At 50.6% G+C, this 27,905-nt stretch overlaps 1 protein-coding gene across 2 annotated transcripts in view; it reads right to left on the bottom strand.

Annotated features, from left to right (window-relative positions):
- Positions 1 to 20,607, bottom strand: part of LOC125438223 (interleukin 1 receptor accessory protein) — a 50,825-nt gene extending 30,218 nt beyond the window's left edge. For both annotated transcript variants that reach the window (XM_048506486.1, XM_048506488.1), the window contains exons 1-6: positions 20,321 to 20,607; positions 18,425 to 18,617; positions 9,597 to 9,762; positions 5,320 to 5,391; positions 3,253 to 3,382; positions 272 to 420 (exon numbers count right to left, since the gene is read on the bottom strand). In XM_048506486.1, the coding sequence (XP_048362443.1) occupies positions 272 to 420; positions 3,253 to 3,382; positions 5,320 to 5,391; positions 9,597 to 9,762; positions 18,425 to 18,617; positions 20,321 to 20,577 (967 nt within the window). In that variant the 5' untranslated portion in view covers positions 20,578 to 20,607. The remainder of the gene's footprint in view (positions 1 to 271; positions 421 to 3,252; positions 3,383 to 5,319; positions 5,392 to 9,596; positions 9,763 to 18,424; positions 18,618 to 20,320) is intronic.
- Positions 20,608 to 27,905: the final 7,298 nt, after the last annotated feature.

Genomic DNA, 27,905 nt, shown 5'->3' on the forward strand with positions numbered 1-27,905 from the left:
AGGCTTTCACAGCCCGAATCACTGGGGTGTTGTGGGGTTTCCGGGCTGTATGGCCGTGTTCCGGTAGCATTTTCTCCTGACATTTTGCCTGCATCTGCAGCTGGCATTTGAGCGTGGAGGTGGGGGGGGGGGGTACCCAGAGAAGGAGTTGTTCCCGGGCGCCATTCCCCCACCCCCGGTACGCCTCTGCCTTGAGTGGTGGCGTCCTGAGCATATTCCCTGCCTTGCCCCACCCTAACACCTCTGGGCACACTGCCGATGGATGCCTTACCTTGCAACTTCACGATGGCCTGCCTGTATTCTTCGCCCAGTGGGTTGCGGGCATAGCAGGTGTAGTTTCGCTTCAGGTCCTCCTCTGTCGCTTTCGGCACAATTAGAATCTTTTCATAGTTCAAATTTTCCACAGCGTCATAAATCTCACTGAACGAGGCCAAGAAAACAAAAAGGATACAGGGCAACAAATAAACTTTACTCTGAACAAAGTTCTGAATTCTCATGTTTTCTTTTCTGGCACTTAAAAAGGGATTCCTTCCTCCCTCCCTCCGTTCCTCCCTCCCTCCCTTTCTCCCTTCCTCCATTCCTTCTTTCCTCCCTCCCTCCGTTCCTTCCTTCCTTCCTTCCTTCCTTCCACCCTCCCTCCCTCCGGTCCTTCCTCCCTCCCTCCTTCCTTCCTTCCTTCCTTCCCTCCCTTTCTCCCTCCCTCCGTTCCTCCCTCCCTCCCTCTGTTCCTCCCTCCCTTTCTCCCTTCTTCCCTCCCTCCCTTCCTCCCTTCCTCCTTTCCTCCCTTTCTCCCTTCCACCCTCCCTTCCTCCCTCCCTCTGTTCCTCCCTCCCTCCCTTTCTCCCTTCTTCCCTCCCTCCCTCCCTCCTTCCCTCCCTACTTCCCTCCCTCCCTTCCTTCCTTCCTTCCACCCTCCCTTCCTTCCTCCCTCCCTCTGTTCCTCCCTTTCTCCCTCCCTCCGTTCCTCCCTCCCTCCCTCCCTCCCTCTGTTCCTCCCTCCCTTTCTCCCTTCTTCCCTCCCTCCCTTCCTCCTTTCCTCCCTTTCTCCCTTCCACCCTCCCTTCCACCCTCCCTTCCTCCCTCCCTCTGTTCCTCCCTCCCTCCCTTTCTCCCTTCTTCCCTCCCTCCCTCCCTCCCTCCTTCCCTCCCTCCCTCCTTCCCTCCCTTTCTCCCTCCCTCCGTTCCTCCCTCCGTTCCTCCCTCCCTCTGTTCCTCCCTCCCTCCCTTTCTCCCTTCTTCCCTCCCTCCCTCCCTCCCTTCCTCCCTTTCACCCTCCCTTCCTCCCTCCCTCTGTTCCTCCCTCCCTCCCTTTCTCCCTTCTTCCCTCCCTCCCTCCCTCCCTCCCTCCCTTCCACCCTCCCTTCCTTCCTCCCTCCCTCTGTTCCTCCCTCCCTTTCTCCCTTCTTCCCTCCCTCCCTCCTTCCCTCCCTTTATCCCTCCCTTTCTCCCTCCGTTCCTTCCTTCCTTCCTTCCTTCCTTCCTTCCACCCTCCCTCCATTCCTTCCTCCCTCCCTCCCTTCCTCCTTCCCTCCCTTTCTCCCTCCCTCCATTCCTTCTTCCCTCCCTCCCTCTGTTCCTCCCTCCCTTTCTCCCTCCCTCCCTCCCTCCCTTCACCACTCTCCCACATGGCAGCCAGAAAGATGAAAGTGGAAATGCCTGGTGGAAAAGTGTGGCATTACAGGCCCTGCGGAATTCTGGTAAGGCCCTAATTTAGATTTTGCTAAATATGCTGGAAAAGACAGGCGCATATTTAGGCCGCAGGGTTAAACTAAGTAAATGAGTCCGCCTCACCCCAAGTCAGTGCCGTCCTCTCTGGCTGGCCTCCAGGGTCTCCAAGAGAGGTCTTGCACATAATTGCCCCCTGAGCCTTTCAACTAGAGATGCCCCCAGGAATTGAAGCTGGAACCTTTGGCCTGCAAATCAGAGGCTCTGCCAATGGGCTGAGCAGCGTGGACACGGCCGATGCCTGCAGCCCACAGGTCAGTTTTCAAGCTTTAGTTTTGCACACTGAGGCTCTCACTGAGGCACAACCGAAGACTCTCTCCTGGTGTTTGCCACCTGAGATGCTTTTATCTGGAGGCACCAGGGAGCGAACGTGGATTCCTGCTCCCTGCAAAGGAGGAACTCTGCCTCTGAGCTGTGGCCCGACCCTCGAAACTGACAACATTTTCTCCTGACGGATCAGACCACCCGCTGGCTACTTTTGATTGACACCGATTGACACCTTTTGCCAGCCCGGAAACCTGCCAGATCCACCACCAGTCAGAGGAGAGAAAGAGACAGAAGGACCAGTATATTGTCAAAGGTTTTCATGGCCGGAATCACTAGGGCAGTGGTGGCGAACCTATGGCACGGGTGCCAGAAGTGGCACTCAGAGCCCTCTCTGTGGGCACGCACAAACAGAGTCCCCCCCCCCCACACACACATCTAGGCTGGCCTGGGCCGCTGGGCTCGATTATTAGCATTAAACCTAAGACCTCGTTTTGGGGAAGCAGTGTAGGTAACCCTGTTAAGCGCTGTTAAACCCCACTGATTTTCATGCGAAGAACTAAAGCACAACCCTTTACCCGGGAGTAAGCTTGGTTGCTGGCAATGGGGCTTGCTTCTGAGTAAACCCTCCTAGGGTTGTGATTCACCCGTTGGAAGAGTTGCACGATTGCTTCAAAGCAAAGCCACCGACTATCACCAAGCTTACTCCCGAGTAATGCATGCCTCGGAGCCAACACCACCTGGAGCCCCTCGGGGATGGGGCGGTATAAAAGTCTAATAAATAGATAGACAGACAGACAGACAGACAGACACAGACAGACAGACAGACAGACAGACAGATAAACTGGTTTTTTCTAAACTAAAGCCTCAGCATTCAGGTTAAATTGCCATGTTGGCACTTTGCGATAAATAAGTGGATTTTGGGTTGCAATTTGGGCACTCGGTCTCGAAAAGGTTCGCCATCACTGCACTAGGGTGTTGTGGGTTTTCTGGGTTGTATGGCCAGGTTAACATGGCTGTAGCTTCAGGGGTGTTGCAAGCCTGAAAACACAACCTTGAAGATCTGAGACCGGGACAGTCCTCTGCCCCTCACCCAACGCCACCCCTGTCCAAGCTCTCTTCATTCCAACCTAAGACTTTGTGAGCCATGGCTACCTTCCCCAGATGTGTGAACTAAGTCTGCGAAGTGCCGCGATGGGCTTTGCTGCGGCAGGCCAGCATGGTGAGCCATCCGGAACGATCCCCCTCGGAGAAGACCCTTACTTTTGGGAAATGTTTATCTTGAGGTCCACGATATCATCTGTGTTTCTTCCATCAACCAGCCAGGAGACTTCAGGTGGAAGGCCCTTCAGGTACGGGAAGTAGACTCGACAAGGGAGGACGAGCTCCGAACCTGGCAGGCAGAACAACGTTTCATCAGCTCAATATTTAAAATTGACCGGGGACTATCAGGCAAAGAAATCAAACTGCAACAGACCCGGCCTACAAACAGAAATCTTCCCCAGGAGCAACAAGGCCTCTGCATTTATCTAGAGCCGTTGTGGCAAACCTTTGGCACTCCAGATGTTATGGACTACAATTCCCATCAGTCCCTACTAGCATGGCCAATTGGCCATGCTGGTAGGGGCTGATGGGAATTGTAGTCCATAACATCTGGAGTGCCAAAGGTTCGCCACCACAAATATTCTAGCACATGGCCAGCATGTGCAGTGGTTACAGCAACCCTGCTTAGCTTCCAACCTATGGTGACCACAACAAGGAGCTTTCAGAGCGAGTGAGAAGCAGAGGTGGTTTGCCATTAGCTTTCTCTGCAGAGTCTTCCCTGACGGTCTCTCATCCAAGTACTAAGCAGTGGCGTAGGAGGTTAAGAGCTCGTGTATCTAATCTGGAGGAACTGGGTTTGATTCCCAGCTCTGCCGCCTGAGCTGTGGAGGCTTCTCTGGGGAATTCAGATTAGCCTGGGCACTCCCACACACGCCAGCTGGGTGACCTTGGGCTAGTCACAGCTTCTCGGAGCTCTCTCAGCCCCACCCACCTCACAGGGTGTTTGTTGTGAGGGGGGAAGGGCAAGGAGATTGTAAGCTCCTTTGAGTCTCCTACAGGAGAGAAAGGAGGGATATAAATCCAAACTACTACTCCTCTTCTTCCTCTATTTAGCTCCTGAGATATGATGAGATCAGGCTATGCCATGTTAAGAACATAAGAACTAGCCTGCTGGATCAGACCAGAGTCCATCTAGTCCAGCTCTCTGCTACTCGCAGTGGTCCACCAGGTGCCTTTGGCAGCTCACGTGCAGGAGGTGAAAGCAATGGCCTTCTGCGGCTGCCTACCCTCCCTTGCAGAACCATGTACATAGTAGTAGTGATAATAATTTCCCCTCTCCTCCAAGGAACCCAGGGCAGAGTTTGTGGTTCTGCTCTCCCTCATTTTATTGTTTCGTGAAAGACTGTACACTCTCTCCATATAAGCTCCCACAAGCTTAGTGTGGATTTGACACTGTAGGAACTTGCTAAGCATAGCGGCTCACGTTGCAGAGAGATAAAAGCGCTCCCTCTGCAATCCTCAGTGGCGAGGGGACACAGGGATTTGCGAAAAGCCAGTCAGCAAGGCTGTATGGCAGGCCCCACAACCCACGACCCTCCAGGCTCCACACAGATGGACGTCTGCCTGAAACTCCACAAATGGAGGTGGGACGCAACCTCCCCCCAGTAGGACACAGGTCACAGCTGGTGGGCTGGATTCAGCCTGTGGTGCCGCGGGCTTCAGTTTTTCTGTTCTTCCCACTTGTAGGGGTGAGCCAGCGAACCCAGCAGAGTCTCCGAAAGTGCACAGGAATGCCTGCGCCATCTGTCCCCTTCTGGGCGCACACGCACACCCATCACGAGATCCCCCTGACTCACAGGTCACCAGATGCCTGAGTCATGGGTCACAAGACCCCCAGATGTGGAATTGACCCAGACGGAGACGTTTCCTCCTGCACGTACACTGCCCCCGCAGGCCATGAATTGCGCAACTTTCTGCCGCTCTCCCGCCTGCCCCAAACCCCAATAAAAGGTGCCAGGGACCACGGTACGGCAGATGAGCCAGATCCACGGATCGCGCTAGCCCGCCGCTGGCTTCTCTCCACCGGATGATATCGCTGCGTCTCGTCTCTTCATTGCGTCTGCCGTAACGACTTCACCCACTGCTATGCCAATGCCAGAGGTTCTAAGCTGCGATTGCAGACATGTCCTTACCAAAACCCAACAGCCAGCAGGTGGTAGAAAGGAAAGGAGATTTGCGCAGCACATATTTGAACACAGAAAACAGAACCATCTTGCAGAATGTTACCTGCTGGTTGTTCGTAGACAACGCGGTCGTCTGGGGAGAAGATCTGTGGGGGCGTCCCTTTCTCTGGTGGGGCTAAGACAGAAATGAACACATAAAATGAAGCTGCAGTGGGGAGCCTCCCGATTCTCCCCCCACCCTCAGAACTGAATTCACTGATTGATGATGCAACAGGGCTCTCCGTGGGAAACACCCCAAGGACACCACTGGGCCAACCCCGCCACTGCCTCGTCCACGGGCCTTCTGGGTGGGGGACCTGCTGGGTGGCAGAGCAAGTCAGGAAGGTGGGTCCCACAGGCTGCTGGCCTCCAGCCCCTCTCTTCGCCCCAGGGGCTGCGGGGGGGGGGGGGATTCAGTTCTTGGCCCGGGTTCCATTTTCTGTTGATACGCTACTGGTTAACCCCCAGCTTGATACATGCCCAGGGGAGGATACTATGGGCTTGTCTTCGGATCCCCATAAGTCTACGTTCTCTGAGCCAAAGTATGTCAGATCCACTGCTCCAAAGTCTCTCAAAGGGCCTTAGGAGGAGGAGGAGGAGATGAAGATGATGAAGAAGAAGATGAAGAAGAAGAAGAAGAAGAAAAAAAGAAGAAAAAGAAGAAGAAAGAAGAAGAAGAAGAAGAAGAAGGAGGAGGAGGAGGAGGAGGAGAAGGAGAAGAAGGAGAAGAAGGAGAAGGAGGAGAAGGAGGAGGAGGAGGAGGAGGAGGAGGAGGAGAAGGAGAAGGAGAAGAAGAAGCAGCAGCAGCAGCAGCAGCAGCAGCAGCAGCAGCGGCAGCCGCCGCCCTTCGGGGATCAGGCGGTATATAAATTGAAGAAATAAATAAATAAATAAATAAAATATAAATAAAGAAGAAGAAGAAGAAGAAGGAGGAGGAGGAGGAGGAGGAGGAGGAGGAGGAGGAGGAGGAGGAGTTTGGATTTATATCCCCCCTTTCTCTCCTGCAGGAGACTCAAAGGGCCTAACCCTTCCCCCTTACAACAAACACCCTGTGAGGTGGGTGGGGCTGAGAGAGGTCCGAGAAGCTGTGACTAGCCCAAGGTCACCCAGCTGGCGTGTGTGGGAGTGTACAGGCTAATCTGAATTCCCCAGAGAAGCCTCCACAGCTCAGGCGGCACAGCTGGGAATCAAACCCGGTTCCTCCAGATCAGAGTGCGCCTGCTCTTAGCCACTGCTCTTAGCCACGACGCCACTGCTGCTCTTAGTGAGGCAGAAAGGCAGGTGTACATTTCTTACGCTAAACCAAGCTTGTGGGAAGCTCCAAACGGCGCCAAACGGCTTCCAGGTGGTGGCCTGAAACGTGTTATTTCCGACCCATCCCTTCCCTGGTTAGTTCTTTTTATTGACCAGCCTGACGAGGAGTTCTGGAGAAATCAAAAACCGGAAGGCTGTTTGGGGGTTGTTTTGGTTGCTCTTAATAAAGGGCATTATGTTCCTTTTGCTTTTCGAATTATATAGGGGTCAGTTTCCATAACGTTTCTTGACACATCTTAGAATATTGTTTTTCCCTGCTTCTGCGACTTTAGAAAAAGAAGAGGGGGGGGGAGGGGCGTTCTCTTTTATTGTGGCCACGGAGGCCTCTCCACTCAGCTCTCGCCCAAAGCGGCCATTACGGCAAAGTGCTCTTTCCGGACAAAAAAAAAGGCTCTCTTAATAGCACGGTTCTGACAAACCTGCATTGCTTCTGAGGGCAGAGGGTGGGAAGGGACGGCTGCTGAGTTGGGAGAGAAGCTGTAAGCAGAGAAGCCAACCCAACCCCCAGGGCGGAATTTCACCCTGACACTGAAGAGGCCAACCTTGCCTGAGATAACACTCTGCAAAGAGAAACTAGCCGTTATCGCCTTTCTAATATGGCATCACATCCTTTATTGAATGTCAGGCCCACCAGACAAAGTTCTTCCTCAAAAAGATTACAATCAAAATTAAGCTGGGTGAGGGAGGGAGGGAGGGAGGGAGGGAAGAAGGAAGGAAGGGAGGGAGGGAGGGAGGGAGGGAAGAAGGAAGGCCCCCCCCCCACCCCCCCCCCCCCCAGCCCCCCCCCCCCCCCACCCCCCCCCCCCCCCACCCCCCCCCCCCCCCACCCCCCCCCCCCCCCACCCCCCCCAGGGAGGGAAGAAGGAAGAAAGGAAGGGAGGGAAGAAGGAAGAAAGGAAGGGAGGGAGGGAGGGAGGGAGGGAAGAAGGGAGGGAGGGAGGGAAGGAAGATGGAAGGAAGGAGGGAGGGAGGGAGGGAAGAAGGGAAGAAGGGAGGGAGGGAGGGAGGAAGAAAGGAAGGGAGGGAAGAAGGAAGGAAGGAAGGGAGGGAGGGAGGGAGGGAGGGAGGGAGGCAGGCAGGCAGGCAGGCAGGCAGGCAGGCACGCAGGCTGGCAGGCAGGCAGGCAGGAGCCACCTACATGGCAGTCAATGAGAAAGTTTTGTGCCTGATGCGTAAATCTCCCTGGCCCTGCCGGCAGTCAGGTTTGTAGCCTGATCTCATGAAGATTAAGCATGCTAAAGCTGGCGAATTTCAACAGCTACACTGGAGATTACTCAGGAAATGAGTGAAGGCAGAGCTGCCTGCCAATATCATAATGCTCCAGTCTCAAAGCTATGCTGCAGCCTCATTAGGAATAATGTGCGCGGTTCTGGTCCCCGTGTCTCAGAAAAAGTTACTGTGGAGCCAGAAGAAGGGCAGCCAAGATAATTAGGATGTTGGAGCACTTTCCCTACGAGAAAAGGGATAAAGAACACAGGGCTTTTTAGTTCAGAGAAAAGGTTGGCGGGGGAGGGGGGACAGAATGTGGCACAGGTTTATAAAAGTTACCAATGGGATGGATAAAGTGGACAGAAAGCCGTGTTGCAGAGAGAAACACCTCTTTCCTCGACATGCCTCTAAAGATGCCAGCCATGGATGTGGGCGAAACGTTAGGAGCAAAAACTACCAGACCACAGCTGCACAGCTCAGAGAACCCACAACAGCCAGTGGATAGAAAGCATACCCCCTTCCCTCCTAAAGCTATACCCCCTTTAGATGGCAACAGGCCATCTAAAAGCTCCAGACTGTAGAGCAGGAGCAGCTATAATTAAAACGTGCCAGAATAAAGAAGCAGAAACCCAACATGGCTGAGTCTCTTGCATTACTCATTTGCTGCATTTCCTCTCGTCAGTCCTACATGCCAGCCACTAAAACAACAGCCCTCTGACTGCATTGTCGAGAGCTTTCATGGCCAGAATCACTGGAGTGTTGTGGGTTTTCCGGGTTGGATGGCCGTGTTCCAGTAGCATTCTCTCCTGATGTTTCACCTGCATGTAGGGCTGGCCCAGCTACAGATGCAGGCGAAATGTCAGGAGAGAACGCTACTGGAACACGGCCACCCAACCCGGAAAACCCACAACGCCCTAGCCCTCTGACAGTTTGTACAGTCAGTTATTCTAAATTTTGGAGCATCCGAAGCCTGAGAATCTGACCGCTGCCATCTACACGACAGCCACTGAGCATTAACCCAAGACATGTAGCGTTTTATTAGCACAGCACAAAGATCAGTGCAGTCATAAAAATTGATAGAAGCCGGGGAAAAAAGACAAGGTCAGAAGAAAATCACCACTCATAATACGAGCCCGAGAAAAACCAGTCTGTCTCCATAACAATCCTCCATGCCTCCTGTCTGATGGTACTTGATCACCAATGAACACCGTTTGCTTCCTAAGGCACAGAGTGCTCCGTAAGGCAGGGCTGACTGCCTTCAATTTTCCACAGTCTTCCTTCCTTCCTTCCTTCCTTCCTTCCTTCCTTCCTTCCTTCCTTTCATGCCCTTTCTAATTAACAAAAGCTGATTACAGCTCAGAACCCCCCAAAAGGTTAAAAATAAATAAATCATTCTTTATTATTTACTCTGTGACTCTTACGCCCTGCCCTTTCTGCCCTCCGAGAGCCACCGAGGAGCCTACCAAATTCAAACATACAGCCTGAAACCATTTAAATCAAACAAAAGCACATCAATAAAAAAATTGAAGCCCAAACCGAAATGCACGCGAAAACGTTTAAACAGCAATTAAAATGTAGGGCAGGAAGGAGGGATCACGGAGGAAGTCCCAAATGGAAAAGCCTGCAGGTCAGAGGCGTAGCCATAAGGGGGCGGGTTGGGGACCGGCGCACTGGGCGGGTGACGGTGGGGTCACGGGGGGGGGGTAGAAAACGCCTCCCAGACCCCCTCTTCCTCCCCCCCTCCTGGCCTGGCAGAGGCTGCTTCACTTTGACTTCCCCCAAACTCACCCCCCACCCCCAGTTCTGTCCCTTCCTTACCAACCACTTTGATCCTGAGAGTCCGAGTCAGCACGAAGTCCTGGCCGTTCTCTTTGTAGGTCACCACGCAAGTATAGTCCCCCTTGAAAGTCTCCCGCACGACACCAAACGTGAGGACGAGGCCGTTGGGGTACCGCTCGTGAAAGCCTTCCACAGAGACGCAATTCTGCAGTCGCCGGGGAAAGAAAAGACACCCCGTGATGGACAGGAAAGGCAAAGTCAATACTGAAGCATAGCTTGTTTTGTTAACTCTCAAGCAGTGCCGTGCCGGGCCTCAATGGTGCCCGGGGGCATGACCGTCTCCCCAACCCCCCCCCCCCCCGTCCGTCTCCCTGTGCCCCATTTACGGGAGCCAGAAGGGAGGGCAAGGGGAGGGAGGGGGAGGGCAGAAGTCAGCCTGCAGGGAGACCAGGAGGGGAGCAAGGCGCTGTGGCATGTGGCTCGGGCGCACGCCATTTCATGGGAGCACCTAGCACCCCATGTGATTAAACGGTGTGCAAACCAAGAATCGCGTCACACACTAAGGCGGAAACTAAATAAATGCAAAACCAATAAATCTCTGAAGTTACTACTATAATTCATAAAGTGCTGTATAACATACAACTAGACTAAAGTCATGATTCAAATTCATCAAAATAATTATCTTAAGTCTCTGTAAGTATCTAGAGTCTCCCATTCAAATTCTTATAACAATTCATATAGTGTGATATTATATGCAAAAGGCCAAAATAATGGTTCAAAGAGCGTCAAAATAAATATCTCCAGTCTTTATAAATCCTTTAGAGTCTCTCTCTCAAACGCCTCACGCGTTTCAAAAAGCGTTTTCGTAGATATCTTCCTCAGGAGAAGAAATTCATAAATTCTCTTTTTCACATTTCTTAATTGCCATATGGATTTTCTACAAAAAACCATTATTTTGGCCTTTTGCATATAATATCACACTATATGAATTGTTATAAGAATTTGAATGAGAGACTCTAGATACCTACAGAGACTTAAGATAATTATTTTGATGAATTTGAATCATGACTTTGGTCTATTTGTATGTTATACAACACTTTATGAATTATAGTAGTAACTTCAGAGATTTATTGGTTTTGCATTTATTTAGTTTCCGCCTTAGTGTGTGACGCGATTCTTGGTTTTTACATATCTATACGTTACACACATTGTTGTATTGTTCTTTGTATTAAACGGTGTGCGCCCGGGGACATGGGATACCCCATCTCCCCATTAGTGGCACGCCACTGCTCTGAAGACAAGAAAGGGCCTACACAGCACATGGAAACCCAACTCCAAGAACTTTCTTGGTTCCGCTCAGCCCACTTCCGGCTCTCATGGTTTCCACACGCGTGACCCACGTGGCTTATCAGCCGCAAGAGCCACACAGTAGCTCTCATTCTCCCTCGTACAGAGGAAAGCGAAACTTTTCGAGATGCTCCATTTCTGTCGTGCGCATGAGCTGGCAATAGCCGCAGAAGGCCGTTGCTTTCACCTCCTGCATGTGAGCTCCCAAAGGCACCTGGTGGGCCACTGCAAGTAGCAGAGTGCTGGACTAGATGGCCTCTGGTCTGATCCAGCAGGCTCTTTCTTATGTTCTTAAGGCCATTGCTTTCACCTCCTGCAGGTGAGCTTCCAAAGGCACCTGGTGGGCCAATGCGAGTAGCAGAGAGCTGGACTAGATGGCCTCTGGTCTGATCCAGCAGGCTCTTTTTTATGTTCTTAAGGTCATTGCTTTCACTTCCTGCATGTGAGCTCCCAAAGGCCACTGCAAGTAGCAGAGAGCTGGACTAGATGGACTCTGGTCTGATCCAGCAGGCCAGTTCTTATGTTCTTATGTATATAAGATATAATAAGATATAATAAAATAAAATAAATGTTCTTATGGCACCCCTAGGTTGGCGGAGGGCTCCTTCGACCAAAAACGAAGCCTCATTGGCACGCGGTTTCCTCGACAGTTTTTGAAGAAGGAGGGCGGGGGGGGGAGGGGGGCATTGCCATCAACACAAAAACACTGGCAATAGGCAGCACACGGCTGTCATTCTGTCCAAGTCACATACACGTTTCTTAACTGTGGGGGGAGGGCGGTGAATGGAGTTAGTGAGGTTGTATTGGGTCTCCCTCCCGTTTGTGAAGTTATTATTTTTGGTAGTGTTTACTGTATTATTGCAAAGTTATTCAGCTGGCGTTAGGGATGGCCAGTTCAGTTTAGCTTGGGTGCAGGTTAGTTCAGTGATACGTTCTTGCATTTGGATTTGTTATTAAGCCCGGCTTTTGTTCCAACGTAGCTGTAATTTATATGAGGGGTTAGTTCTTGGGTCATTGTGTTTTTCTGTAATATGTTATGGAAGAGAAAGTCGCCATCTATCTTGTTATGGTTTGTTTATGCTGCTAGTGATGTTGTTGCTGTGAGTATCGTTGCTTTATATGATTTATGATGCTATGTTATGATTACTGATGCTTCTGTTATGGCACGATTATGATTTCTAATGTTACGTTATGATTACTGTTGTTATAATCAGCAGTGGTGTAGGAGGTTAAGAGCTCGTGTATCTAATCTGGAGGAACCGGGTTTGATTCCCAGCTCTGCCACTTGAGCTGTGGAGGCTTCTCTAGGGAATTCAGATTAGCCTGGGCACTCCCACACACGCCAGCTGGGTGACCTTGGGCTAGTCACAGCTTCTCGGAGCTCTCTCGGCCCCACCTACCTCACAGGGTGTTTGTTGTGAAGGAGGAAGGGCAAGGAGATTGTCAGCCCCTTTGAGTCACCTGCAGGAGAGAAAGGGGGGATATAAATCCAAACTACTACTACTCCTCTTCTTCTAATGCTATGTTTAAAATGCTATGCTCATTGTTGTTTAGAACATGTTATAAGCAGCAGCAGTGGCATAGGAGGTTAAGAGCTCGTGTATCTAATCTGGAGGAACCGGGTTTGATTCCCAGCTCTGCCACTTGAGCTGTGGAGGCTTCTCTAGGGAATTCAGATTAGCCTGTGCACTCCCACACACGCCAGCTGGGTGACCTTGGGCTAGTCACAGCTTCTCAGAGCTCTCTCAGCCCCACCTACCTCACAGGGTGTTTGTTGTGAGGGGGGAAGGGCAAGGAGATTGTCAGCCCCTTTGAGTCTCCTGCAGTAGAGAAAGGGGGATATAAATCCAAACTCCTCCTCCTCCTCCTCCTCCTCTTCTTCTTCTAATGCTATGTTTTAAATGCTATGTTCATTGTTGTTTAGAACTTGTTATAATGCTATATTTATTGATTCTGTTATTGATGCTGTGTTTCTTGATGGCTGTTATTTTATTTTATGTTATGATTATTGATATTGTTATTTGCAGCTGTTGTTCAGAGCCCTGAGCCCTCTGGGGGAGGGCGGTAAATAAATCTAATAAACCAAACCAAACCATCTACCCAAGAACGCAATCTACTATTTTTAATGAGGGTTTATTAGCGGGGTGGATGACTTCCCATCTGCAATATATAGGGGTGTGTGTGTCTGTTTGTCTGTCCTCCTGTCTTGGGAAGGATGGTTTCATTTCGCCAATTGGCCCTTGGGATTTGAATTTAAGTGGATGAGGCCTGGCAGACAAGTGAAGCCATTCCTCTTAGGCTGGAAGAAAAGAGATGATTTATGAGACAGAAGACCGAACTGCCATACCGCAACAAGAGAATCTGTGTGTGACCCATATTTGCTCTGGTTGGCTTCCTCCCCTTTCTTGGCGGCTGGCCCAGGAGGGGGATGGGAACAGACAGCCGATTCTCAAAAGAAAGTATTGAAATGCTGCGGCAAAGAAATGCAGAACCTGTAACACGCACCCGTTATGCAAAAGCCGGGTTCGTCGGTTCAGAAATCTGTTTCTTGACAGGCGATTACAAACAGTAACGCACATGAGCTTTTCTGGAGCTGGAGTTGGCAAGGATCGAACCCAGGACATTCTGCTGCCAAGCAGAGGTTCTTCCACTGAGCCACAGCCCCTCCCACACATTAGTAGCCAAGAGCCCATTTGGCAGGCAGAAGGTCGGAGGTTCGATCCTTGACATACACAGTCAAAGTCAGAGGTTCAAGCATCTGGTGCCAAGGAGGGCTCTTCTTGGCTGGAGAGCTCCTGCCAGTCAGAGAAGGTAACGCTGATCTAGACAGGCCCAGCATCCAGCTGCTTGGGTCTACAGCAATAAGAACAAGCCAGCTGGATCAGACCAGAGTCCTTCTAGTCCAGCTCTCTGCTACTCGCAGTGGCCCACCAGGTGCCTTTGGGAGCTCACATGCAGGATGTGAAAGCAAGGGCCTTCTGCGGCTGCTGCTCCCGAGCACCTGGTCTGCTAAGGCATTTGCAATCTCAGATCAAGGAGGATCAAGATTGGTAGCCATAGATCGACTTCTCCTCCATAAATCTGTCCAAGCCCCTTTTAAAGCTATCCAGGTGAGTGGCCATCACCACCTCCTGCGGCAGCATATTCCAAACACCAATCACACGTTGCGTGAAGAAGTGTTTCCTTTTATTAGTCCTAATTCTTCCCCCCAGCATTTTCAATGGATGCCCCTTGGTTCTAGTATTGCAAGAAAGAGAGAAAAATTTCTATCTGTAGAAAAAATTCAGACAAGTAGCCTGGTAACACACATATATACATAAAGCTGCCTTATATGGAATCCAGTGGTATAGCAAGGGGTAGGTGGGAGGAATGCAGCCTCGGGCGCCACTACCTTGGGGGCGCATGACAGGGCCGTGCTCCCTGCCGTTGCAACTGCACCACAGCCCTGAACTACCTGTGCAGTTCAAGGAGGGGTACAGTTGAACTTTGGCCGGGGGGGGGGAGCACAGCATCCAGGGTTAGTCCTAGGCACTGTTTCATGAAGAAGAAGAAGAAGAAGAAGTAGAAGAAGAAGAAGAAGAAGAAGAAGAAGAAGAAGAAGAAGAAGAAGAAGAAGAAGAAGAAGAAGAAGAAGGAGGAGGAGGAGGAGGAGGAGGAGGAGGAGGAGGAGGAGGAAGGGGAGTTTGGATTTATATCCCCCTTTCTCTCCTGCCAGAGACTCAAAGGGGCTTACAATCTCCTTTCCCTTCCCCTACCCCCCAACAAACACCCTGTGAGGTAGGTGGGGCTGAGAGAGCTCCGAGAAACTGTGACTAGCCCAAGGTCACCCAGCTGGCATGTGTGGGAGTGCACAGGCTAATCTGAATTCCCCAGATAAGCCTCCACAGCTCAGCCGGCAGAGCTGGGAATCAAACTCGGTTCCTCCAGATTAGATACACGAGCTCTTAACCTCCTACGCCACTAGTCAGCAGGATAGTGTTAGGAGGGGGGTAGGTGCTATTCCCTACAAGGGGCGCCATTCAGCCAATGCATTTTTTCCTCCCACTGATGTGCCTGAACACCCCAGCAAAACACACAATCCACAAGGTCAAAGTGTGCTTCTAATCTACACCAACAACTCCTGCTCCTCAAGGAAAGGCTGCTGCTTGCCTCTCGGTATTCAGAAAATCCAAACGCCGTCACTTACCTGCAGAACACCACAACAGGCCAATTAATATTAAGCTCCGGCAGAGTCCTTGCCAAGGCGTCAGGCCAAGCCAGCTAAAGGGACTACGTGCCCTTCAGGACGCCGTGTGATTGGTGTTTGGAATATGCTGCCACGGGAGGTGGTGATGGCCACTAACCTGGATAGTTTTAAAAGGGGCTTGGACAGATTTATGGAGGAGAAGTCGATCTATGGCTACCAATCTTGATCCTCCTTGGTCTGAGATTGCAAATGCCTTAACAGTCCAGGTGCTCGGGAGCAGGAGCAGCTGCAGAAGGCCATTGCTTTCACCTCCTGCAGGTGAGCTCCCAAAGGCACCTGGTGAGCCACTGCGAGTAGCAGAGAGCTGGGCTAGATGGACTCTGGTCTGATCCAGTAGGCTCTTTCTTATGTTCTTAAGGCCATTGCTTTCACCTCCTGCCCGTGAGCTCCCCAAGGCACCTGGTGGGCCACAGCGAGTAGCAGAGAGCTGGACTAGATGGACTCTGGTCTGATCCAGCAGGCTTGTTCTTATGTTCTTAAGCCATTATTCCAAGAGGAGCAGTGGATTTGCTTCTCCGCTCCTACGCATGAAGCCTGCTGGGTGACCTTGGGGCGCTTACAGTTCTCCCTGAGCTCTCTCAGTCCCACTTTTCTGCCCTGTAAGTAGTCTCAAAGCAGCTTACAAACTCCTTCCCTTCATAGTGTATTATTGTCTTCCATGTTGTAAACCGCCCTGAGCCCTTAGGGGGAGGGCGGTGTATAAATTTAATAATAAACAAATAAATAAATAAATAAAATAGAATCCTAGAGTTGGAAGAGACACCCCAGGGCCATCTAGTCCACCCCCCCTGCCATGCAGGAACGCACCATCAAAGCACTCCTGACAGGTGGCCATCCAGCCTCTCTTTAAAAACCTCCAAAGTGGGAGACTCCACCACACTCCGAGGGAGTTCATTCCACTGTCGAACAGCTCTTTCGGTCAGGAAGTTTTTCCTGAAATTTAGGTGGAATCTCTTTTCCTGTACCTCGAACCCGTGACTCCTGGTCCTAGTCTCTGGAGCCGCAGAAAACAAGCTTGCTCCCTCTTCAACATGACATCCCTTCAAATATCTAAACATGGCTATCATTGGGGTGCTGTGTGGTTTCCGGGCTGTATGGCTGTGTTCTACCCTGTTTCCCCGAATATAAGACATCCCCTGAAAATAAGACATAGTAGAGGTTTTGCTGAAGCGCAAAATATAAGGCATCCCTCAAAAGTAAGACGTAGCAAAGTTTTTGTTCGGAAGCATGCCCGATGAACAGAACACAGAAAAATAAGACCTCCCCTGAAAATAAGACATAGCGCATCGTTGGGAGCAAAAATTAATATAAGACACTGTCTTGTTATCGGGGAAACGCGGTAGTAGCATTTTCTCCTGATGTTTCGCCTGCATCTGTGGCAGGCATCTTCAGAAGATGCCAGCCACAGATGCAGGCAAAACGTCAGGAGAAAATGCTACTCAAACACCCCCCCCCACCCCCCCCCCCCCCCACCCCCCCCCCCCCCCACCCCCCCCCCCCCCCACCCCCCCCCCCCCCCACCCCCCCCCCCCCCCACCCCCCCCCCCCCCCACCCCCCCCCCCCCCCACCCCCCCCCCCCCCCACCCCCCCCCCCCCCCACCCCCCCCCCCCCCCACCCCCCCCCCCCCCCACCCCCCCCCCCCCCCACCCCCCCCCCCCCCCACCCCCCCCCCCCCCCACCCCCCCCCCCCCCCACCCCCCCCCCCCCCCACCCCCCCCCCCCCCCACCCCCCCCCCCCCCCACCCCCCCCCCCCCCCACCCCCCCCCCCCCCCACCCCCCCCCCCCCCCACCCCCCCCCCCCCCCACCCCCCCCCCCCCCCACCCCCCCCCGCCCCCACCCCCATTCCCATCAGCCCCTGCCAGCATGGCCAATTGCCCATGCTAGCAGGGGCTGATGGGAATTGTAGTCCATAACATCTGGAGTGCCAAAGGTTCACCACCACGGGTCTAGTAAATCCAACTGAGGCACCAACTACTTTGTATAACTTCCAGTCAGCATAAAGCCATTCATTTTAGTCACTTTGGTCACACCCTTACAGATTCTTGGCTTTTCTGACAAAATCTCCTCAGAGAGAGTTTGGACAACTCTGCAACGCCAAAATTCCTCTCTCAGATATGACACAACTCTTTTCCACACAGAAAAATCAATCAATCAATAATCATTGAGGGTTTGTTTTTAAATTAACCTTGCAGGTCGGTACTGTCAGCTGAAATGCCGGCAATTCCCTTCCCGATTTACGCACAGCATCATAAGAACATAAGAACATAAGAACAAGCCAGCTGGATCAGACCAGAGTCCATCTAGTCCAGCTCTCTGCTACTCGCAGTGGCCCACCAGGTGCCTTTGGGAGCTCATGTGCAGGAGGTGAAAGCAATGGCCTTCTGCGGCTGTTGCTCCCAAGCACCTGGACTGTTAATCCCAAGGCTGACCTGCAGAGGTTCTCGTGCCACACCCACCGAGACTGCCTGCCTCACAGAGAGGTCACAGCCAGCCAGGTGAGGCTCTGCTTGGGATGCAGAAGGCCACAGGTTCCATCTCTGGCACTTCCGTGTAAAAAGGCCAGGTAGACGGAGACGTGAAAGATCTCAGCCGGAGACCCTGCAGAGTCATTGTCAGTCTACGGGCAGCTTCATGTGTACGTTCAATGTGGGAAGGAGGTTCACCCAGTGGTGGGATCCAACAATTTTAGTAACAGGTTCCCATGGTGGTGGGATTTAAACAGTGGCGTAGCGCCAATGGGGCTGGGCGGGGCACGACGGGGGCGTGGCCGGGCATTCCGGGGGCGGGGCATTAATAATTTCTCTGTTATGTAAAAACCTCTTACTGTAAAAAAAAGTTCCCAATTTCCAGCTGGTATCTTTCTGTCCGTAATTTAAACTCATCATAGCAAGTCCTATCGTCTACTGCCAACAGAAACAACTACTTCTCCTCTCATTGACTGCCTGTCAAGTACTTAATACTTTCAAATACTTAATTTTGTTTCTAGAAATCAAAAGAAGGAGACTTTCCTTAAACAAGGAACTTTACCATATTTCTAGAACATGTTTTTAAAACAGCCCAACAGGGAGAATCATCCCGTTTTCTACCTTCGCTAACCAGCCACAGAGGAAACGACAGGACTGGATGCCAACTGTGAAATCATGAGTGGTCACTACAGTTTAGTGAAGATTCACCATCACCACTGTTTGTTAACTATATTCTGAAGGGCTAATACATTCACATCGGTCACTCTCCCCGTAACCGACTCTCCAGCCCACGCAGCCCTCGTACCCTCAGCCACTGGACTTTTGGCTTGGTCCCGGCAGGCAGAAAACCATCCACATCCGGACAGGTGAGCTTGACATTGGTGTGTTCCAAGTAACGCATCACCGTGTCTGGCTTGACGGCTTGGCTGACACACGAACCGGGGTCTTTGTTGACCACCTCCAGGGGGAAAGCGACTTTGCTGCAGTAGGTGGCGTTTCTGGAAGAGGGTGGACAGGAAAAAGTTGTCACCAATCTGAAAGCACAGAAGAGGGGCAAGAAAACCTATTCACTTGGACAGTGGTGGCGAACCTTTGGCACTCCAGATGTTATGGACTACAATTCCCATCAGCCCCTGCCAGCATGGCCAAATCTCCATATGTTATGGATAACAATTGGCCATGCTGGCAGGGGCTGATGGGATTTGTAGTCCATAACATCTGGAGTGCCAAAGGTTCGCCACCATGGCACTAGGAAGATACATAAATGTGATGCCCATTCTCAGAAATCAAGAAGCAGCAGGTTTGAGAAGAGCAACATGTGACCAAGCCTGCGGAACTCAGAGCCTCGTAATGTTTTGAGAGAAACCAACACAAGGACTGTGAGTTCTGTGTCTCTGAAGGGTGTATACCATTTTTCTCCATGGTATTTTTTCAGGTCGACCCAAAAATATTTGGAAAAGCCCCCCCTCCCCCCAGACAAGTTCTGTTTTTATATAATTGATATTAAATTATGTTTTAATGTTTGCTTTAACCTGTTGTGAACCGCCCTGAGCCTTCAGGGGGAGGGTGGTATATAAAACTAATAATAGATAGATAGATAGATAGATAGATAGATAGATAGATAGATAGATAGATAGATAGATAGATAGATAGATAGATAGATAGATAGATAGAGAGAGAGAGAGAGAGAGAGAGAGAGAGAGAGAGAGAGAGAGAGAGAGAGACTCACCAGTAAATGGGATGACACCTGGAGATCTCTCCTCCCAATGCCACCTACAATCCCCGGTCTCGGAGAAAGGAGGCCACTTTTAATTTAGAACAGGGGTCTGCAACCTGTGGCTCTCCAGATGTTCATGGACTACAATTCCCATCAGCCCCTGCCAATCGGCCATGAACATCAGGAGTCCATGAACATCTGGAGAGCCACAGGTTGCAGACCCCTGATTTAGAAGGTACCCTCTTACACACTGCTGCTATTGTCTGATTGTACCGTTTCCCCGAATATAAGACATCCCCTAAAAATAAGACGTAGTAGAGGTTTTGCTGAAGTGTGAAATATAAGGCATCGCCCGAAAGTAAGACGTAGCAAAGTTTTTGTTTGGAAGCATGTCCGACGAACAGAACACAGAAAAATAAGACATCCCCGGAAAATAAGACATAGCGCATCTTTGGGAGCAAAAATTAATATGAGACACTGTCTTATATTCGGGGAAACACGGTAGCTCAAGAACTGTTGCATGATGCCTGTTTTAAGCAGGTCAGCGTTTTATGCTGCTTTTTTGGTCCGGATGGTTTTTTAATGCAGCGTTTTTAACAGCTTAGAATTGCCCTCAAGCATGTTTTCTGGAGAGGAGGAATACAAATGTTTGAACAAAAAAAAATTAGCAAAGGAAGGAGCAGCAGTGGCGTAGTGGCTAAGAGCAGGTGCATGCTGATCTGGAGGAACCAGGTTTGATTCCCTGCTCTGCCGCTTGAGCTGTGGAGGCTTATCTGGGGAATTCAGATTAGCCTGTGCACTCCCACACACGCCAGCTGGGTGACCTTGGGCTAGTCACAGCTTCTCGGAGCTCTCTCAGCCCCACCCACCTCACAGGGTGTTTGTTGTGCGGGGGGAAGGGCAAGGAGATTGTGAGCCCCTTTGAGTCTCCTGCAGGAGAGAAAGGGGGGATATAAATCCAAACTCTTCTTCTTCTTCTTCTACCTGAGCATGCACGTGTAGTTGCCGGTGTCATTGAGAAGTGCAGGGCGAAACCACAGAGTATCCTTCTCCTTGCTGATGTGGTTGTCGGGAAGACGGAAGTTGATGGGTTCCTCCAGGTCTCGGCCTTGTCCGATCCAATACCAGATCAGGGTCAGGCCAGCCGAGTGGGCGGTACTGTAGTTATATTTCAAGAAGGCTTCAAAGAGCGGGCATCTGATTTTGGCCGGCTCTCCATTGTAGACGGGTTTGTGTTTCATAGTATCCACGCCCCAGTCATCACAACGTTCTGGGAAGAAAACAAATACATCAGCAAACAGGTGCACGTTACGAGCGTCTTGTCCTGATTCACAAGATAAAGAGGCTAAAATAAACCTATATCCAGGAGATGATATGGCACAAAATAAATGTTTATTTACATGCTGGCTTGCCACGGATAGGTGCCATTCAACACACATGAAAAATACACGTCCGCAACAAACAGTCAAGCCCAAACCCAACGATAGTCATTAGTATTGTTGAAGGCTTTCACAGCCAGAATCACGAGGGGGTTGTGGGTTTTCCAGATTGTATGGCCATGTTCCAGTAGCATTTTCTCCTGATGTTTTGCCTGCAAATGCAGGTGAAACATCAAGAGAAAATGCTACTGGGACACAGCCATACAACCTGGAAAACCCACAATATCCTAGATCCGTGGTGGTGAACATTTGGCACTCCAATTGGCCATGCTGGCAGGGGCTGATGGGAATTGTAGTCCATAACATCTGGAGTGCTAAAGGTTCGCCACCACGGCCCTAGATAGTCATTAGTCCTAAAATAACTACCAAAACTCAAATAAGAGCAGCATCTAATGCAGTAGACACTAGAAAGTAGCAGAAAGATAAACCAAACTATAAATGGACAACCTCTGAAAAATTGCTGGATTTTTTTTTAAAGGTTCAGTGTTGGCAGAGGGAAAGAGCAATCTGTAACCAGGTTACCACTTGGAAGGCTATTTCCTTGATGACCACCTGTCACGTTTGCCTCTGCAAGGAGCAGCAGTGGCGTAGAAGGTTAAGAGCTCATGTATCTAATCTGGAGGAACCGGGTTTGATTCCCAGCTCTGCCGCCTGAGCTGTGGAGGCTTCTCTGGGGAATTCAGATTAGCCTGTGCACTCCCACACACGCCAGCTGGGTGACCTTAGGCTAGTCACAGCTTCTCGGAGCTCTCTCAGCCCCACCCACCTCACAGGGTGCTTGTTGTGAGGGGGGAAGGGCAAGGAGATTGTCAGCCCCTTTGAGTCTCCTGCAGGAGAGAAAGGGGGGATAGAAATCTAAACTCTTCTTCTTCTCTTCCTAATTTTCTCCAATCTCATGATTGCTCCAGCTGTTGGGACATTTTACTTTAAAAAAAAAAAGTCTATGAGCATAAATAAATAATAAAACTGGCCAGAACAACAACAACAACAACAAAACCGCTCTCTTTAATCACAAGCAAAAGGGCTGAATGGCCCCCATTGGCTCGGAATTGGACATGGCGCAGTGCCAAGGAGAAATCCGGCACAGTTTTTGTGGAGAGGGAGGATGTTCGGCCCGTGTGGCTGCCTGCCCGGGCAGGAAGGAAAGGAAGGAGCTCTTCTTCATGACTCAGCAGCCTACCGACCGAGAGGAGAAACCCACAAAGGGATTATTTTATCGCAGGCATTTCCTTCCCACCTTTCTGGACTCCCTGAGCCAGCCAGCGACGGCATAAATCCTGCCCTACAAAATCCACATTTTAAAAATGTTTTAAAATCACTTCGAAAACTATTTGCAAATAGCACACGAGGCAGAGACTGAAAAGACATCATTCCTGCGCGTTGCTTTTTTGCCAAATGCAGAAGAAAAGACAGGGAGACGGCTGGAAAAACTCCCGCCCGGCCAAACATCTGTCAGCCTCACAGCCTGAACTTCTGGGCATTTACTGAGAAGTAAGTCTATAAAGTTCAACAGCACCTACAGGTTTACAGCGCAGATTCTTCTGTGCAGGTAGCCAGCAGGAGTCACGAGAAGGGCAACGAGGATGATTGAAGGATTGGAGCACCTTCCTTATGAGGAGAGGCTGCAGCGTTTGGGACTCTTTAGTTTGGAGAGGAGGCGTCTGAGGGGGGATATGATTAAAGTCTATAAAATTATGCATGGGGTAGAAAATGTGGACAGAGAGAAATTGTTCTCTCTTTCTCACAATACTAGAACCAGGGGGCATCCACTGAAAATGCTGGGGGGAAGAATTAGGACTAATAAAAGGAAACACTTCTTCACGCAACGTGTGATTGGTGTTTGGAATATGCTGCCACAGGAGGTGGTGATGGCCACTAACCTGGATAGCTTTAAAAGGGGCTTGGACAGATTTATGGAGGAGGAGTCGATCTACAGCTACCAATTTTGATCCTCCTTGATCTCAGATTGCAAATGCCTTAGCAGACCAGGTGCTCGGGAGCAGCAGCAGCCGCAGAAGGCCGTTGCTTTCACCTCCTGCAGGTGAGCTCCCGAAGGCACCTGGTGGGCCACTGCGAGTAGCAGAGAGCTGGACTAGATGGACTCTGGTCTGATCCAGCTGGCTTGTTCTTATGTTTTTATGAGAAGGGTTTGTGACTTATGTGCAGGGCACATGCCCCGTGGTCCGTGGGAGTTTTGAGCGTCTCAGATGGAGGTTGGTTGGAGCCTCTCAGGGGAAGAGTTTTGAAATGCTGGGAAAGGCCTCCCTTTCCACCTGAGCCCCCCCCCCCCCACCTTCCCTCCCATACACACCAGAAAGCCCCCATTGAACAATGAAACAATAAGTAAGAACGGTCACCCACAGATAGGGCTGCAGTCTCCAAGTCAGGAGACTCCTGGAAATTTGAGAATGGAGCCCGGAGAGGGCAGGGACCACGGAGGGGGGGGGGGTACACCTTCCAAAGCTGCCATTTTCTTCAGGGCAGGTGATCTCTGTCGCCTGGAAACTAATCAGCATTCCAGGAGATCATAAAGAATTCATGTTAAGAACATTGAAGCAAAAATGGGAGAAAGAAAAAATTTTAGAAGAAGAAAAAATAGAAAGAATTATGGATAGTATGACGAAGATAAAGATTGAAAAATATGTGGAATTGGAAAGAAAGGTGTTACTTAAATGGTATAGAACCCCAATACAACTAGCCTACAGGATCAAAGGACTAAGCCCCAAATGTTGGCACTGAGCATATTATACTCATATGTGGATAGAATGTAAAGTGGTGAAAAAAGTTTTGGGAGAGTATTTTGAAATATGTAGAACAGTTAGTAAAAGTAACAATTGATGTAAACAATGATTTATTAATTGTGGGGATAATAGATGATATAAGAGTGAACAGAAATTTGGAACCGATGTACAAAATAATGATTAGAGCAGCACACGCAGTGTTGGCGTTGGGCTGGAAAGATAACAAGAAATGGACAGTCTCAAAATGGTTGGAATATGTTTGGGAACAAATTCAGTTAGAGGTTTTTGAGAGACTGGCAAAAAATACACTATGGCAAGAGAAACTAGAAGATATTATGGAGCTATGGACACTGTATGAAAAATGGATGGAAGAAGCCGGATTTAACGATGAACTGTGGAATAAGAGAATAAGAAGAATGAACCTTCTGCTGCTTGCTTGAAATAATCAATGGAAAAGAGGGGGGAGGGGGGTGAAAAAGGAAAAATGTATAGTTGGAACAAACATGTTGAATGAAACAAATATAATAATATTCTATACAATAAAAAAAAATTTTTAAAGCATTCCAGGAGATCTCCAGGCCTCGCCTGGAGGTTGGCAAGCCTACACACAGACTGTCCTTGCAGAAGTTTGAAAGAAACAGGCTGCCCAAAGGCCATACCCCCAAATTTGTACTAAGAGAGCCCTGATTTGTGGATGCCCCACCCTAGCTCCATCTCATCAGATCCTGGCTGCTAAATCCTAGTTAGGACCTGACCGGAAGACCTCCGCGGGTCAGGATGCAGAGGTAGGCAGGGCAAAACCCGCTCTGAATTCTATTGCTGCAGCAGTGGTGGAGTGGTTAAGAGCAGGTGCACTCTACTCTGGAGAACAGGGTTTGAGTCCCCGCTCTGCCACTTGAGCAGTGGAGGCTTATCAGGGGAACTAGGTTAGCTTGTGCACTCCAACACACACCAGATGGGTGACCTTGGGCTAGTCACAGTTCTTTGGAGCTCTCTCAGCCCCACCCACCTCACAGGGTGTTTGTGGTGGAGGTGGGGGGAAGGGAAAGGAGATTGTAAGCCCCTTTGAGTCTCCTACAGGAGAGAAAGGGGGGATATAAATCCAAACTCCTCCTCTTCTTTTTCCTGCCCTGAAAACCCTACAAGGTCACCATAAGTCAGTAGCCATTTGACTGACCAAACGGGAGCGTGGCATTTCCTGCGCACCGGATCTTCCCTGGTGGTCAAGCTCTTTCCCCCCTCGATCCCCTGCGCCAATCCATTCTAACTTGTCCACGTCCTCCGTCTACTGGCTGGCCGCCACCGCTGAACGGAAAGGGCATCGCCTAATGGGAAAATTAATCTACTGCCAGCCACCTGGGTGGTTCCGCTAGAAATCCCGATATGTAATCAGAAGGGGGAAGGCTCGCCCAGCTACGCTAAAGACCCTTCCTGGGTGGCATCGCCCAACCCAGAGGTTGGCACTCAGTACGGCCAGATCCCTAGCTGTGGGTTCGGGTGGAGGAAGACACCCCCCACCCACCCCCCACCCACAGACGGCTCTGGGGCTTATCACAAAGAAGGTGAATTAATGGGGGGGGGGGGAATGGCCTGGATTCCGTGCGTCCCAGCAGTGAAGAAGACAAATGAGCCTGTCAGGCGCGGAGTCTAATTGCCTGCCAAACGGGCTCACCCCACCCTGGTGGGGGCTCATCTGTTTCCATCAAGGCAGCCGAGGGACTCGCCCCCACCCCAGTGAAAGAAGCCTGGAACGGAGGCCGTTGGGTTTTCACCTGCTTCCTATATAAGATATTTGGCACCCCACATTGTGCTCTGTCTGGAATCAGGGCAACATTTATTAGAAACTAGGGCATGGGCTGTAACATTTAAGTTTGGGCTGCGTCTCTGCTTCTGCACAGATCCAAAAAGTTTATCTTTGCTAGAAATGAGGGAGCTTCAGCTTTCGAAGTGGTGGCTCCATATTGAAAAAAAAAATCTTCTCCTTGGGTTTCTCATGGGAGTCTCTTCGTATGCTTACCGCCACGGAAATTTACCATCATCTAAAGATCAGACTGTACGACCAGGAATCCCAATCTCTCCTGAGTGCTGCACAAAGCTCCTGTTCCCCTCTATACTTTGGGATCACACCCCCGAAATCTAGCCCTGCTGTATACTTAGAACAGCTTGTTAATTATAAGTGCAGATGGGTCATGACCAGAGCAAGGTGCAACTCATTCCCCTCTGTCTATCTTCAAGGTCGTTTCCTTAACATCCCACAAAGTGAGCGCTGCTGTCGGTACTGTCCCAACGCTACGGACTCAATCCCTCATATCCTGCTTTACCGTTCGAGGTATATTGACATTAGAACCGATCTGGGAGCTTTACTACCTCTAGAATTTATGTTTCTCTCAGACAAACTAAAAATGTCTAAGCTATTGATCAGCCCAAATGTAGAAATTTCTGAAGCAGTTGCTACATTTTTAACCCGTGTTCTACATGATATGTAACAATGATCCTGTTTTTGTATTTGGAATGTCTGGTACTTCTGGTTTATGCCTAATAAAGGTTTTTGGATTGGATTGGATTGGGTTTTCACCTGGCTGCCAGTTTTCTCACTCTGGGCACACGTGCAGGCCGGTCAAGGGCGCCCTTGCAAAGTCTGCGCACTGCTGAGCCACGGCAGAAAACCCAGGCGACTTCTGCTCAGGTGGGCAGGTTGCTGGTAAAGCCAGGAGGGGCACACGAGGAATGGGGCGATGGAGGGTTGCCAACTTCTGGGGATGGGGGGGGGGGGGGCTCTCCTGGAATTACAATTGATCTCTAGAGGATGGTTGTCTGTCCCCCTGGGGAAAATGGCTGATTTGAGGGCAGGCTCTTGGCTTCGTGCTGAATTGCTTCTCCAAAAACTCTGCCCCCTTCGCTCTGGTCAGAGCTACGGGCCAGACAGTCATACAAGATGGACTCAGAAGAGGTTAGGATATGAACATAAGAACATAAGAACGTAAGAACGAGCCTGCTGGATCAGACCAGAGTCCATCTAGTCCAGCACTCTGCTACTCGCAGTAGCCCACCAGGTGCCTTGGGGAGCTCACATGCAGGATGTGAAAGCAAGGGCCTGCTGCTGCTGCTGCTCTTGAGCACCTGGTCTGCTCAGGCATTTAAGAATATAAGAACATAAGAACGAGCCTGCTGGATCAGACCAGAGTCCATCTAGTCCAGCTCTCTGCTACTCGCAGTGGCCCACCAGGTGCCTTGGGGAGCTCACAAGCAGGAGGTGAAAGCAAGGGCCTTCTGTGGCTGTTGCTCCCGAGCACCTGGTTTGCTAAGGCATTTGCAATCTGACATCAAGGAGGATCAAGATTGGTAGCCACAGATCAACTTCTCCTCCATAAATCTGCCCAAGCCCTTTTTAAAGCTATCCAGGTTAGTGGCCCTCTCCACCTCCTGGGGCAGCATATTCCAAACACCAATCACACGTTGCGTGAAGAAGTGTTTCCTTTTATTAGTCCTAATTCTTCCCCCCAGCATTTTCAATGAATGCCCCCTGGTTCTAGTATTGTGAGAAAGAGAGAAAAATTTCTCTCTGTCAACATTTTCTACCCCATGCATAATTTTATAGACTTCAATCATATCCCCCCTCAGACGCCTCCTCTCCAAACTAAAGAGTCCCAAACGCTGCAGCCTCTCCTCATGAGGAAGGTGCTCCAATCCCTCAATCATCCTTGTTGCCCTTCTCTGCACTTTTTCTATCTCTTCGATATCCTTTTTGAGATGCGGCGACCAGAACTGAACACAGGACTCCAAGTGCGGTTGCACCACCGCTTTATATAAGGGCATGACAATCCTTGCAGTTTTATTATCAACTCCTTTCCTAATTATCCCCTCGATCCCCACCGGTGGAAACCCTGCGGATTGGGCCCCTTGCAACGGTGACTGGCGTGCACGTCCAGGTATTTCTTCGGCAGCTGCACCCTCCTCCTCCTCCTCCTCCTCCCCCCCCCCTTCTATGAAGCGTTGCTAGCGGCTCATTCATTGCTAATGCTGCACAGTGCGGGCTGCCTCAGATTCCAATCTAGCTGGCAGGGAGGGGCTCTTGCAGAACACCCCAAGCTTTGCCCTCCCAAAGCACACAAGCTCCTGGCCAGTGTCAGCTGCTGGCTTTTAGCACAAAGTCGGGCTGGGAGGAATCCTTCCCTGCCCTCCACCCACAAGGACAGAAAGCTTTTTAGGGCAGAGGCTAAGAAAGGCAGCCACGGACATGCCATGCATGAATTCCGGCAGCGAACGGTGGAATCTGGTTTCCAAGAAAGCAAGCAAAGGGCTTGACACATTTTATACCTCCTTGGGGGATTCTGGACCACGTGGCCGGACCACAGGCTGCAAATGAGTAGTTCCAAGTCATTATCAACA

Source organism: Sphaerodactylus townsendi, linkage group LG08, assembly GCF_021028975.2.
Source record: "Sphaerodactylus townsendi isolate TG3544 linkage group LG08, MPM_Stown_v2.3, whole genome shotgun sequence".
Taxonomy (NCBI): Eukaryota; Metazoa; Chordata; class Lepidosauria; order Squamata; family Sphaerodactylidae; genus Sphaerodactylus; species Sphaerodactylus townsendi.